Source organism: Rhipicephalus microplus, chromosome 5 (genome assembly GCF_043290135.1).
Source record: "Rhipicephalus microplus isolate Deutch F79 chromosome 5, USDA_Rmic, whole genome shotgun sequence".
Lineage (NCBI taxonomy): Eukaryota > Metazoa > Arthropoda > Arachnida > Ixodida > Ixodidae > Rhipicephalus > Rhipicephalus microplus.
The window spans coordinates 69,329,297-69,345,058 of record NC_134704.1 but is presented as its reverse complement, the minus strand read 5'-3'; the positions used below and the strand labels follow the sequence as shown (position 1 = coordinate 69,345,058).

Genomic DNA, 15,762 nt, shown 5'->3' with positions numbered 1-15,762 from the left:
GAAGCTAATAAGCGATGTAACTTATGAATTTCAAAAAGGTATAGAGTAATTAAGTTAAGGTTTGCAAGTACAACAGTGCCATTGCGTAAGCAAGGCAAATGACACCGAAACAGATATGTTGTTTAGCTACCGCGGTGGTTAAGTAGTTACATTGCTGGACAGCGGAATCAAAAGATGACGGAAGGTCTAGTGTCAAGGGATGGGGAAGTACCAATCGCAAAAGTACTGGTGGAGCGACACGCTGAGTAAGTTATACCTCATAACACAAAGCTCCCTATAGTGATCACTAATGTATTGCCGCTAATCTTAATCGTTTATGCCAAATATTATGATTAAATAAGCCTTTACAGTGGAGCATACATGTAATCTCACAACGAAATGCATAAACAATCCGAGAAATTCCTACTTTTCGCATTCTCATTATGTCCTTTTTTGTGAATTCTTGAGATTGATCAGTACTTCCATCAGTGTAGAGCGCTCACAGTTTCTATGCATTTCACCTATTTCAGTGCATGCAGTATACGTGATACGAAGTTGCATGGTTAATGATTGATTGATTGATATGTAAGGTTTAACGTGCCAGAACCACCACAAGATTACGAGAGACGCTGTAGTGGAGGGCTTCGGAAAGTTTGACCACTGTTGCAACGCGCGCTTCCGACGACGTTACGAAGAGCGCTTCGAAATCTCACCGCTGCAACCACTGTTTCGAAAGGCGGCGACGCCAACACGGTCCCGAAGGCGCCACTGCTTCGAATTCCACCGGGAAGGTCACCAGCCGTTTGGTAGCGTAGGTTTCTCAGCTCGCGACTGCTTCTGCGCAGAGCTGATAGACGAGCGGACGAGACGACGGTGAGTTAAACAAGGTTTATGTACAGCATACATACAGAGGCGTTACAAATTCGGCACTGGGGCCGACAGAGACTCGAAGAGCCGAGCTCTCCTCTCTAACACATAGGTCTGCTCTCAAATAGGACTCCTGTCAAAGGGGTCTGCTCTCGACGCGCCGCAGGGCTTCTTTTATATGCCCCGGGTCCAACCCAAATGTCCAACCAGAAGCGCCGCTGGTCGTGAAGTTAGAATCCTCCAATGGGGTCACCGCTGGGACGTGTCATTCTTTCTTATCGAATCTAGAGAGGCTGCGCTGCAGGTGGCTGCACCCAAGGACGAGTGACGTCGCCAAGCATTGCGTCACCCCCCCCCCCCCCCCCCAGACAGGAAGACGCCGGTCGCTGGCTGCGCTGACTCACTGCACGTGCGCGCCAGAAAGGCGCCGCGGGTGTTTACGCCGTTGAGTTATTCGCGTCAGGTGGGCTGGCCTTGACACAGATTGCCTTTTTCAGAGGCACGGACGTTCGCTGTGGACTCGCAGGCATAACAGCACCCCCGCCGCCAGACAATGCGCCGAAAAGACGAGCTGCTTCCACGTGGCTCGGATGTCAGGCGCGCTCGTTCGCCAGGTTCCTCCAGGTTCGCCTCCAGGGCCATGGGGAGAATGCAGCTCCAGACTCCGTTCCGGGAACACATCCCATTCTTGAGGACGGATCCCAGCTCCACTAACTTGTCGCCACAACTTGTCGACCAGCTTCGCTCGTCTCTTCTGACAATCTTTGGTTTCAGCACTTGTCGATGGTTCTGCAACTTGTCAAGAACGGTTTGACAACAGACAACACACGACACAAGCAAGTGCCCTCGCTCACCCGACAGAACACCAGACAAAGTATAGTACAACATATACCTAAGTACGTGTCTATCGGAATTTCGTTCCCTCTACATCAAGAGGCACATGTGGGACACAAGACTCTTGAAATGAGAACTCAATTTTTTTTCCACGTACAACAACGTAACGAATTAGAATACCATAAAGTTGCCTCGTTGAGATCACTCTGAACGAGAGCGCTCAGCAAAGGTCGTGATGAGGTCAAAATTTCGCCCCGAATCGCCAGCGAGAAACCGAAAGGTTGAGAGGGTACTAGCTAGAACGCACTGCTCAATGCACCTGCATTAGCGTTAGGCTCCCCCCCCCCCCCTTTTTTTTTAGCGAACGTCAAAGTTGTGCAATTGGAGCATCATGCTCCACCTCAGTAACCGGCCACTTTTAGGCGACGATACCTATGCGGTACCAAGAGCGGCTCACACTTGCGACGTTGCACAGGGGAACAACGATACGGCTTGCTACGGATTGAGTCCTCACCGCTAAGCTCGATATCGTGTTCGATCACCCTCGTGTTTCCGGGGCGGTCTGAAAACACGTCTACAAACTCGGAAACAATCCTTCTCAGGTCCTCCTTCCGGACGTCACTTAACCTAGGCTCTAGGTTTATCTGCTCCCTGATTACTTTCGATCCCCCTTCGATTGCCTCACAAGAACTAAAAATTTCTGCTTCCTCTTCCTTTGAAGCATTCAACAGCTGATTTACGACCGCTTGATGTTGAACGTAGGGTTTCATCAAGTTGTTAATTTTGTTCTGCCGCTTTCCTAATTTCACTTCATAATTCGTATCGGGAAGCTTCGATATTACATTGGCAGGCCCTTCCCAATCAACCTCAAGCTTGTTCCTTTTGGACAGCTGCAGCAGCATTACCTGAATTCCTACTTCAAAAGCATGCTTCTTCGCCGATTTGTCGTAGTACTCCTTCGACAACATTTGTGAAGCTTTCATGTGGCTTTCCTCTAGCGCTTCAATCGAGAGGTCCTCACGCTGCTCTTGAATGAGCGTCTCTCGATCAACCCTCGACAGCTCGCTCCAACTTTCCGCTACAGGCGAGAGCATTGCAGCCCTCTCGCTCTGACTCAATGGCGCCATGTCGTCTCCCCTTGCTACAGAAACCGCGCCGGTCGCTTCGGCGACAGGCCGTTCGCGTGACTGCTCACATGACTCACGCGGAAAATTTCCTCTCTGAGGTTCCGTCGACCCGCCGACAAGTCACTTGAGAGTTCACCGCATTGAACAAGAGCAAGCTCCTGCGAAAGCGTCCGCGCTTGCGATCGCGTGAGGGCCATGTACGCTAAGTTGGGGAAGAACGATTCACCCTGCTCTTTGAGAAGCTGCTCAGAGTTGTTGGAGAAAAGATAAGGAAAACGATCGGGAAGCGCGGCAGACACAGCCGCTTCGGTGCGAAGCTTACCGAACGGGCATTCAATGACAACCATGGCGATTGGTAAGCAAGCACTCTGCTCCTCGGCGACTTGCCTGATCCACGCGCATTCTCCTGTAAAGTCATCCGGATACACCAATGAAGGGTGGACAACATCCATGGTTGCCGCTGAGTCTTTAAGTGCTTGGCACGTTTTCCCATTCACCCTAATTTTTTGGAGATACGGCTCCAACAACCGCATGTTTTTTTCTGATTCTCGGATTGTTGCGAAAGCAAACTTTTCCTGACAGTTTATCGCGATGTGTCCTTCCTTTTTGCAGTTGTAGCAGATTAGCGGCTTCCGTTTGTTTTCCGATTCTAGGATAGTTTCAAACTTTTCCTGACAGTTTATCACGATGTACCCTTTCTTTTTGCAGTTGTAGCAGATTAGCGGCTTCCGTGATTCAAACTCCCGTGTGGTAGAAACCTCACTCGATTTCTCCGCTTCCGTTTGCCCTTCCCCTACAGTGTCATTCGTAAGAGACGGGTCCTTCTTGAAATTACGGTGCGGAGCGGGTTTCCGTTCATCAGGTTTCCTTGAAAAGCCCTCTTTCCTTTCATCCTTTTCAACGCGCACTGCCCTGCTATGCAACTTTCGGCGAGTATAATACTCCTCAGCTAACTCTGCTGCCGTGTTTAGCTGTACTTCACCAAGTCATTCCTGCAGCCAAAGTTTGACATCCTTCTCGATGCAGCGGTAGAATTGCTCCAATGCAACGCATTCCACCACTTTATCGCGGTCGTCAAAACACCTTCGCCCTTGAGCCATTCAATTAAATCGGCTTGAAGACGAAACACGAAGTCAACGGGCGACTCATTTCCCTTTTTAGCATACCGGAACCTTTGCCTGAAAGCCTCGGGTGACAACTTATAACGTCTCAAGAGCACTTCCTTAACCTCGTCATAGCTCTCAAACGCTTCCCTCGACAAGCAAGTTATCCCGTCAGACACTTCGCCGGGAAGAAGAGCTAACAGGTTCTGCGCCCAAAGAGACCGCTCCAAAGCGTTTCGCTCACAGACGTGTTCAAGCTTCACGAGATACTTCGCCATGTCCTCGCCTACTACGAACGGTGGCAGTTGGTCCCGAATTCTAAAACCGCTGACCTGAATTGTTGGAGAAGCTACGCTAGGCGCCTGCGAACACTGTAGTATTGCCAATTCTAGTCGTTTCAACTCGAGGCGCTCCTGTCTCTCGGCCTCCTCGTGCTCGCGACGTTCCCGCCTTTCAGCTTCTTCATGTTCGCGAGCTTTTCGCCTTTAAGCTTCTTCGCGTTCGCGAGCTTCTCGCCTTTCAGCCTCCTCGCGGCGTGCTTTGATATCCACCCAGGCCTCATCGACTTCCTCAGCCGACACTCCCTCATCCTTCATGATCTCAAGGATCGCTTGCTTTCGTTTCGCACGGCCCAAAGTATTGCCGAGTTCCTCACAAATTTTGATGAGTTCCTTCACTTTAAGGTTCTCCATCGTTCACACTAGCTTCTTGCTGTTTGTCCCTGTTAACAATTTACTTGCCGTACCCACTATAAGTCAACTAGCAAGACGCGCAAGCAATTTTTCACACTCCCGTGTTTACCCCCTCCGCATTAACTTTGGTTTCAAAGCGCTTCGACTTGGCTTGAAACGATCAAAGCTCACTTCAACGCTTCACAAAGCCCTTCTCTAAACTACTACAACCTGAGCTAGAGTAGTCTGGTGAACTGAGGGGAAAACATCAGGCACTCACCGCATCGATGTCGCTGACGCCGGCCGATCCCACAGCTGCCAACCACTGTTGCGACGCGCGCCTACGACGACGTTACGAAGGGCGCCTCGAAATCTCACCGCTGCAACCACTGTTTCGAAAGACGGCGACGCCAACGCGGTCCCGAAGGCGCCACTGCTTCGAATTCCACCGGGAAGGTCACCAGCCGTTTGGTAGCGTAGGTTTCTCAGCTCGCGACTGCTTCTGCGCAGAGCTGATAGACGAGCGGACGAGACGACGGTGAGTTAAACAAGGTTTATGTACAGCATATATACAGAGGCGTTACGAATTCGGCACTGGGGCCGACAGAGACTCGAAGAGCCGAGCTCTCCTCTCTAACACATAGATCTACTCTCAAATAGGACTCCTGTCAAAGGGGTCTGCTCTCGACGCGCCGCAGGGCTTCTTTTATATGCCCCGGGTCCAACCCAAGTGTCCAACCAGAAGCGCCGCTGGTCGTGAGGTTAGAACCCTCCAATGGGGTCGCCGCTGGGACGCGTCATTCTTTCTCATCGAATCTGGAGAGGCTGCGCTGCAGGTGGCTGCACCCAAGGACGAGTGACGTCGCCAGGCATTGCGTCACCCCCCCCCCCCAGACAGGAAGACGCCGGTTGTTTACTCGACGGTCTCGCTGGCTGCGCTGACTCACTGCACGTGCGCGCCAGAAAGGCGCCGCGCGTGTTTACGCCGTTGAGTTGTTCGCGTCAGGTGGGCTGGCCTTGACACAGATTGCCTTTTTCAGAGGCACGGACGTTCGCTGTGGACTCGCAGGCATAACACCACCTAAGGTTCTTTAAAGTGCACCCAAATCTGAGCACACGGGCCTACAGCATTTCCGCCTCCATCGGAAATGCAGCCGCCCCAGCCGGGATTCGACCGCGCGAACTGCGGGTGACGGGATGCTTAGCCACTAGACCGCCGCCGCGAGGCTGTATATTTATGATTGTTGTTACACCTCTAGAACAGCAAATTATGTACTCGTACATTTATGTAGCTATGGTATTGTTCGTGTGCATGTTTGCAGTGCTTTCAAGAGTGCTGTACATTGCATACATCTCACGGAGGTACCCTTTTTGTTACGGTCCTTGGTGTGACTGACAGCGCTTCCAAAGAAATAAATGAATTAATAAATACCATATGATAGCTTTGCCCTGGTACTAAGCCTGAAAGGAGAAAAGGTTAGGGATGCCTTCCTTGCTTTTTTACTCTTTCTTTACTCCTCGCTTTTTTTCTCTTTCTCTTCATGTTATCTCGTTTTTCGGCATATTTATCTCTACTTCTTTATCCATTTCTCACTTTCTCGCTCCTTTATCTTCTTTTTTATTCTCTGTCTGTTTATCACTTCCCCTTCCTTCACCCTTTAACTCATTCTCTCTCTCCATTTATTTCTTTTTTTTCTATGCCAGTCTTGTTCCCTGTGTTTTCTAACTATTCGTGGTGGTTTCTGTATATTTTTTGTATATCATTTCTGTCTATCTTTTCATGTCTTTGTTACCTCTCTATCTTTCTCTTCCTTTCCGGTTTATTTCTTATCTTGCTTCTTCATTTTACCCCTTTCTCCTTCTGCCTCTCACGTGTCCGTTTTCGTTTTAACGCCCTCCCTCCCTACTGAACTTGGTATTGGGGCTGGCTCAGTTTCTTTGGCGCATACTTGCCCAAGTATTTCTTCGCGTTAAAGATCACACACATACAAACACACGCACGTACACGCACACGCAACGCGCACACACACGCACCTTTGGCACCTGACTACCATAAAAGAAGCGGGACGCTCGCAATTTCGGCATCACAAATGCTCACGCTCTTCGATGTGTGTCTCCGCGAGAGAGTCTGCTCCGTACCTGCTGCACCAGGAGAAGAGTGTCTTCTCGAAACATAGCTCCGCAGGCAGCTCATTGTGCATGCAACTGTTTTTGCAGGCCTGCAGTGTGGTGAACCGATTGGGCGAGCGGTTGCACACTTGCACATGATCCGTGCGCGTCCGAACACACGACCGAGTCCCGTGTCGGTAGTAGACGTCATGGCGAGTCTCCGAGCAGTAGGTGTAGAAGGCCACACCGCACCTGTGGCGCGTCTGAACCAAGTAAAACAAAATGAAATAAAGCTCTCATAGCACGTAAGCAATTCGGATAACTTGGAATAATAGCAATAATAATATTTGGCGTTTTACGTCCCAAAACCATGATATGATTATGAGAGACGCCATATAGTGGAGGTCTCCGGAAATTACAGTAAGGAAGTTTTGTACGCATGATATGAGCACCACTCTAGTCTAGAGGCCCAAGTTCATTGTTGCAGGGAAGCTGGTTTCAAGGACTCGTCCTTGTGGGTGGATTACTGAGAACATTGAAACCATCAAGGCGCTACATATACGGAGGAACGCAGCAACACGGGTGATCAAAATCGGAAGGTAGCGGTAACGCCCTAAGTGCATTCTATTTCCCACAAGTATCGGAAAGTAGGGGCCACGTATGACGTTAATGTACTGTTTTCTGCTACTAATAAAGCAGTCAAGATAGGATCCGCAGTTCAAGGAAAGCTAGAGGCACCGGGAAAAAGCACATGCTGCCAAATAAAATACATGAGCAACTTTGTCCCATGTCAAACTGCTGCCGTGTACCAGTTGCATTTGTCCTGCGGTCGTAGATATATAGGGCAAATGGGCCGGTGCACTAATGTGATGCTCCCAGACCACAAGAATTCATTAGAAAAGTCTTGTCCAAACATTGTTTTGAGTGGTAGTGTGTACCGTTTTTGGTTGACACAGAAATATTATTTGTGCATAATAACACCTACGCAAGAGAAGGGTATGGGGCATTCCACATATCTCGAAAAGCTAGTGGTTGCTTAGTCAACCTTCTCTGGCATATTATCGTCAAAAAAAAAATGGGCCTGTTAAACGACGGTCACTAGGAAGCTTACACGAGGTTGTGCCTTATACGGTTGTACAAGTATATTATCTTTGACAATGGGCATACGCGCTCGCTTTTAAGACACGTACATGCTGTTTTTTCAATAAACGAATTGCAAGTTCAGTGCCGGGTGCGTCACTTCTCTTCTTTGTCCTGTGTCGAAGCGCTGTTTTGTATAATGATCATCCATGGTACGTGTGGAAATTTTGGCACAAAATTATAAATTATGCTTTCATTTCGATTTTCACATCTATTAGTGAGCCTATGAAGGTCAAATTGATGACGATGAAGATATTGGAGAGTATTTTATCAGTATAAACTCATCACTATTTATTAATTGTTCGTTTAATATTAAGAGCATACGTTATTTGCGTCGCTGATCGCACCTCATTTCACATTGTCTTCTACACCTCATTCAGTCAAAGAACTTTATTTAATCCTGAGGAGGCGAGATCACACCGTCAGGGGGTATACCGCCTGCGGGCCGCCCTGACGAGGTTCACGTTCTCGGCGACTTCGTGGGCTCTCTTGACAGCTCTAAGCTGCTGGTCCTTTGAGGAGCTGGCGAAGAGCTGGAGATAGTCTTCCTCCGCAGAGGGAGACCCTGAGCCCCAGTGCAAGTCGTGACACTGCCACAGCATGTGCTGAAGTGTGCACCTCAGATGTGTACAGTTCAGACAGCCTGGGTGTATTCGTTCTATCGGTTTTGAACATAAAAACGAACATGGATACGTGTTCGTCCGTAACACTCACAGAGTGATTTCCCGCAGTCTGTTTAAGTGTGGGTGTGGAAGTGAAAACTTCCGACAGCACAGTTGATAGTGCTTACAGACGTCGTTAAAAATTAGAAGATCCCTTTGCCAGTGCCCTCCCTCACCTTCCGAGTGCCCACTTCTGGCGTGGTGGGTGGGACCTCGCGCCCGGGAGTGTGCAAGTTCGTTGACGTTAGGGATCGTTTCGTGAGCATCACTGCCCACGTGACCAGGGGACCTAATTAGATGCTTTCACCTGTCCAAGATGCAAGCAGAGAGATCGCGAGTGGCTTCCTTGCACACCGAGCCTTTCATGAATGCTCTATAGTGGCAACTGGCGTGTCTGAGAAGATAGTGGGACCTTCTACACTTGAGTTTGTAATACAGTGAACCTATATTATACAGCAGTTCGTGTACGCTGCAAGTATGCCTGGTTGTACTTGTCAACTAATACAACCTAACGAGTGAAAGCTCGTAGCGTAGAGATTACTCACGGGCTTCTGTATTGGAGCCAACAGAGCGCGTGGTCGAGACTTGGATGCAGAGGCAGTGGAGGTCGTAGTTACCGGGAGCCGACTATAGTTGGTGTACCGAAGTTCGGGAGCAAGGGCGGCTGTTAGCGTCACTTCAACGCGCCCTCGTTTCATCGCTCTCATGAGGTTGACGGCGTCGGTATCCGAGGAAGCCGCCACCGATGCTCTGTGCTCCCGCAGATTTCGACTTTCCAGAGGAACGACACTACTCGGTGCGAAGTATCTCCTCCTCAGCTTGCGCGTGGAGGGCTTCGATGTCGTCGTTGAATTCACATAAGCGACCTCGCGCTGTTGGGCGCTGCGCTTGGTAAATGCAGCGGTTGCAGGAGCGTTGACGCGGCCGATAGTCGTGCTCTGGTCACTGGCTTCCTCGGCTCGCCGTTTGATGTCGACGAGGACGGCCACGACGCAGACCACAGAAAGGGCAATGAGGAACGTAGACAGTGCGCACCGAGAGCACGTATTCGGCGGATCGGGTTGGTGGACAGGGGCAACCCCGCGTCGCGCTCGTGAGGCCCACTCGAGCTCGCCTTCGGCCTCGGAGTCAAACGCCCGTTGTCTCGCGTTCGGCAACTTCGAGGGGAACTCGCTCGATGACGAGAGTAACTTCCGCTCGTCGCTGTAGGCCTCCACATTGAACTGCGAGCCGTACGGCAACGTCGTCATCGGGTGGTGCAGCCAGTTAGGTTCGTCGTCGTTGTCTCCGAATGCCTTGTCGGCGACATTCTGTTTCGCTCGCTGTGTCCTGACCTTCGCATCAGCTTCGTGCCTTGGCGGCGACCGTTGATCACGCACGCCGCTTTCGGTGGACCAGTAGCCGGGTTCGTTGCTGGACTCTGACCGAGCTTCGTAAGCCTCTCGAAGAGTGTATTCTTCCGAAGACCGTTCGCTGATTGCCGTGAGGTCAGGGTGAAAGCGAGCCGGGAACCGCGCTTCTGGCCAACGTTCTGAATCCATGGGAGCGTCAATTTTGTTTTGCGAGAGGCGATACACCGACGACAATCCCAGGAAAGCTCAATCGATCAGTTCGCTAGTCGCTGTTGAAATGGTAAGACCCACTGTCAGATATAAGTCAAGTCAAAGCCTCCTAGATTTCGCTTGCCTGCCGAATTATCGGCGGTCACGTGGAAAGCGGCCGTCGTCGTAACTATGGTGATGGCGCCGCCTAAGTAGGGGTGTCTTCAGATAAGTTTTTACGTTTTTGGAGCTTAAATGAAACAAAAATAACGTAAAGAAGTTTTAAAATGCGTAAACGTAATTATAATTAACCCTACGTAAGTGACGCCGTCATTCAACTGGCAACTCCTTCAATACACGGCGTAGCCTCTAAAATTAGTAGCAAAAGCCAAAATTGCTGATCTCAAAGGCCAAGTACAAAGACCCTTACCGCTACGTAGGCAGCGTCACGATAGGTGATGGGCGTTTTGCGCTCAATTGGCAGGCAATGGAAATGTAGGAGGCTATGGTCAAGCCTACATGCTCTGAAAAATACAAGAAAATACACAAAAAGATGAAAACGAAGAAAAAAAGTCCAACTAAAGAGGAATAGCAGAAACGGCCCCACTAACACGTTAATGCAAAATTCACCTCAGGCAGTCGCATAACTATACGAGCCAAATTTTGACGAAATGCTCTGTGGGGAGGCTGGATACACGAAGATGCTGCAGCATTCAGCCGCGTAGTAGTACGTCTTGAATGAACGCTGTTACTCATTAGAATCGAGGGGCACCCCTCGGGACATGTTTCACTTACCGAAAACATGTTGTTATCGCCTTCGTGAACACTGTACGCCTGTATTTATATGCTAGCCGCTATTTTGAGTCATTTGTTACTCAATCAATGTTCATTACTAGTGATTTACTCTACAACAAAATTGAAATGTAAAGCTAGTAACTAAACATTCTCCTTGCTGCAGTCAAGGGAGGCGAGGGCGATGGAACTAGCTCTCCCGGAACCCTTCTTCTTCAGGCGGTGGCCATACTACATCTGCTAGCCTTATCCTCATGTTTTGTTCCTATACAGCCCTCGAAACAAGTGAAACTTGTTTGCTGCTTCACTTAATAGTCAGCGCACCCAGTTGGTTTACGTAAAACAGCGATAATAACGTTATATATATATATATATATATATATATATATATATATATATATATATATATATATATGGGAAATAAGTGCATACTTAAGGGCTCGTTTTTTCGTGTTTTGACACATTATGGAGATCTAACAGACAATAATGCCAAGGAATGTATAGGAAAAGTTATTAGATTAATTGTAATGTAAATGTGAAAAAAAAAACAAAGTGGGTGAAAAGATAACTTGCTGTGAGCAGGAATCGAACCTGCGATCTTCGAATAACGCGTTTGATGCTCTACCGCTGAGCTACCATGGCTGCTATCCCCCCAGCCATTTTATTGGGTTTATATGTGAATTTAAACGTGGGAGTGTCAGTCAGCGCCACCTGTAGCCATGGAGGCGAGTGTGGCGCACTCTTTTATGAGCATGTGTGGTGTCACGTTGCACGTCACGAGCTGGCAGCTGACCAATAGCTCCTCGTATACATCCTAACGGCACCAACTCTGCCAGTACGACACCCTCGTTAATGAATAAGGGAAATAAGTGTATACCTAAGGGCTCGTTTTTCCGTGTTTTGACGCATTATTAATGAGATCTAACAGACAATATTGCCAAGGATTGTATCACATTTACGTTACAATTGGTCTAATAACTTCCCCTGTACATTCCTTGGCATTATTGTCTGTTAGATCTGATTACATACATACATACATACATACATACATACATACATACATACATACATACATACATACATACATACATACATACATACATACATACATACATACATACATACATACATACATACATACATACATACAGGCTGCCCCAGCTATATGCCAACACGCTCCGCCGCGGTGGTACAGTGGTTAAGGCTGCTGACCCACAGGTCGCGAGATCAAACACCGGCTGCGGCGGCTGCGTTTCCGATGGAGGCGGAAATGTTGTAGGCCTGTGTGCTCAGATTCGGGTGCACGTTAAAGAACCCTAGGTGGTGGAAATTTCCGGAGCCCTTCACTACGGCGTCTCTCATAATCATATGGTGGTTTCGGGACGTTAAACCCCACATAATCTATCAATCAGCTATGTGCCAATACACGCAATTACGACGCGACGAAATGCATGTTGCTGGCCGTTGCCTGAAGTTAGTCAGAGTATTTTTTGTGTTGTCAAATATTGTATAATTAGATGTGTTTCATCAATTGACCTCTGAAAGAACAAAGATTGATAAAAAATTTCAGTGAGAAACTTGTATATCAATTAGCAAAACGTCCGATTATACAGTTTCGAACTTTATATATGTATTTATAGGTGTTTTTCTGCTAACTACGAATGCCCGCGATATGCAAAAAAAAAAAAGAACAGCTCGTGACAAACCCATTCTCGAGCCAGTGCGCACGATCATTTTAGTGCTCCCTAACGTTCCCTGTACGAACGACCACAACATGTGCCTGATTGTGCAGTCTCGACAGGCCCGCAACGATAGTGGTGGCTTGGCGATGAACACGTTTAGTTATCAGCCCCCAAACGCGATGACCGCTTTGACTGCTTATCGCTGTCATGAACCGGTGCGAGGGAAGCATACGCGGAACGTTATGCAGCACCAAAATCACGATGTGCATAGGCACACCAGTGGGTTTGTCCCGCAATATTTTTTTTTATTTCGCGGGCGTGTGTAGTTAGCAAGAAAACACTGAATATTAACATATATAAAGATCTAAACTGTCTAATCGAGTGTTCTGCAAACCAATCTGCAACTTTCTCATTGAAATTTTTTATGTATCTTTGTTCCTTCAAAATTTACTCAACGAAACGAATGTGTTCAAAAAATATTGTAAAACACGGAAAATAGTCTGACTCCTGGAAACGGTGAGCAAGATGCATTTGGTCGCGTCGTGATTGCGTGTGTCGGTACATTTTTAAACTTTGGCTAAAGATAGCTTGGGCATCCTCTATATACATATATATGACGATGATTTGTGTGGCTATCAGTCAGAAAATTTCATAGACCACTTGGTATTACACGGGGTTCAACAGAAACAAATTACTACTGGCGCGTTTGGTACGCAGTATCGTTATCGGGAACTATCTGTTTGCAATTATGTTCCAAATAGAAGAGTGAGAAAGAGACAGAGTACCCGGAGAAAGGGAAAACAAAATACCGCTGGAATTGAGCCCATCAAAACAGCAGCGCTGTTTATTCACGGGGACGCCGTGTCAGTCAGTTGCGAACGGAAACTATCGCCATCATGATCGTGCACGCGCTCTCTTTTTCCTTTTTTGCTTCGCCCCCCCACCACCCTAAAAAAAAAAACCGGCACCGATTTTACTGGGTGGAATGTTGTGACTCTGGTGGGCGCAAAAACGAGGGCAGGGAAAAGAGAGAAACAGAAAGAAGACTGATTGATTTGTGGGGTTTAACGTCCCAAAACCACCATTTGATTATGAAAGACGCCGTAGTGGAGGACTCCGGAAATTTTGACCACCTGGGGTTTTTTAACGTGCACCCAAATCTGAGTACACGGGCCTACAACATTTCCGCCTCCATCGGAAATGCAGCCGCCGCAGCCGGGATTTGAACCCGCGACCTGCGGGTCAGCAGCCGAGTACCTTAGCCACTAGACCACCGCGGCGGGGCAGAAAGAAGACTAAAATTCTTGTTGCGGTGGGATTCGAAGCTGCCTATCCATGAGGCGAAGGTGATCGACGTAACCACTAAGCTATGCAGTCATGCTAGCAGAGCATACCGTAGCCTTGTATAATATAATATAGTATGTTATAGTATAGTAGTGGAGTACTGCATGACATGACATAGCGTGGCATAGCACAGCATAGCATAGTAAAGGGGTGGGAATGAAAGTGAGAGGGCAGAAGAAGAGAAGAATGAGGGAAGAAAAGAAACCCTCTAATTACTCGTTTACTGGCCAATCCCCCCATATTGGGCAGGAGCCAAATATTTAGGCCTTCATCATCATAAAGCATAAAATTTTTTGTATAATACGATATAGCAAATGGGTGCGAAAGGGAAGTGAGAGACAGGAGGAGGGAAGGCAGAAGGCCCGAATCTATTGTTTTCTTAATTACACAGCCACTATAGAGCGTGGCTGACATAATTTTTGTCTTCACAATTAGTGACATTGTTCTATGAAGCCATACCAATAGTTCTTTTTAATTTTTTAAGGAACTATTTTTATTCTTTTTCTTTCATGGGATCGCCATATTCATTGTTGTGGGTTGCGCCATTCCACGTTCGTGCGATTCCAGCCAATCGACAAAAAAGTCCGTTCTCTTCACGTTCAGCGATCAAAAGGTCAAGAAGACACGAACATGCCTTTACCCCAGGCCTATTTCTTTCAGCCGCATGATAGCAAGTTTCTGAGGGCTATGCGATCTGGTTTGCCCGCTCCGCTTTCACAGCAGGGATCATTCGCAGACACGGAGCGAAGCCTGGCCGGCGTCACCACGAAACCAGGTAACGGCTTACAGTAACAATATAGTGCACTAACTTTTATAATTCAGCCTCTGATGTACAGGTAGGTGTGCGATGGTATGCTTGGCAGCAGTGGTGAACAAAAAAATAGTTTTTTTTTTGTACAATAAGCTCTAAGCCTGCCCTTTTCAAGGCTATCACAATGATCTTACTTGTAAACACTGTGGTCATCCCTCCGTCCACTTTATAGTGTATGTACCATCAGCGTCAAATGAAATCTGAACAGCGGCAAGCCTTTGCGATAAGGTGCGAGCCGTCCAGTTATCCCCATTGACAGGCGCGCGCATCCTGTTCGGCAGCTCTGCTGATATATGCGTGCCTGTCCGTAGTGATAAGTGTACGGCACGCACTATACCATCGCAAATGCTTGCCGCTGTTCAGCTTTCATTTCACGCTGATAGTAAATATGGGCACTTAAACGTGGTAGCGTCAGCCAGCCTCCACCAGAAGCCATTACCGCGTATCCGGAGCATTCTTTTTCACCTGTTGGTGTCGCGTAGCACGTAATCTTATAAATTGGCAGCTGACCACCCGACCTTGCCACTTCTTGCTATCGTTTCCTTTCATGTGCATAGGAACATTTAGATATGTTCCTGACCGTTTCTCTATACAGAGAAAAAAGGGCGAAGAGTAGCAAGTTAGGCCCTGCAGATGTGTCGGTAAAATTATTTGTATTGCGCTAATGAGCCCCCTTCCTTTGTGTCCATCAAGTCGCGAAAATTCCGCTAGATGTGGTTGTTAATCTGGTTAATATATAAAACCGTGATAACTATATCTAGTTACAATAAATTAGTACTTATATATACCATTCGTGCATAACCAATGATGTGTTTTAATTTTCTCACGTCACGCTTTATCGTCTTCAATTTTCGGACACAATGTAGCCTCCATTGAAGCCGACAACACGGCTGCGACCTATTTTGATACAATACTCGGGAGCTGGGAAAAGTGGCGTCATGGTATATTGTCGCAACAACTACAACTTCACGGTCTTTGGCAATCTGGATAACTGACACAATACATCTTCACAGTATTATATCAGTTTCCTACAGCAGCGTACGCGTGTTTGCGACGAAAGTTTTAATCAGGTCTCGCGACTCCTGAATGCTGACAAAGAA

General features: G+C 47.8%; 1 protein-coding gene across 1 annotated transcript in view; it reads left to right on the top strand.

Moving 5' to 3' along the window:
* Positions 1-14,422: 14,422 nt before the first annotated feature.
* LOC142817500 (uncharacterized) overlaps positions 14,423-15,762 on the top strand; it is a 38,315-nt gene continuing 36,975 nt past the window's right edge. The window contains exon 1 of the mRNA XM_075894516.1: positions 14,423-14,626. Within this exon, the coding sequence (XP_075750631.1) occupies positions 14,482-14,626 (145 nt within the window). The 5' untranslated portion in view covers positions 14,423-14,481. The remainder of the gene's footprint in view (positions 14,627-15,762) is intronic.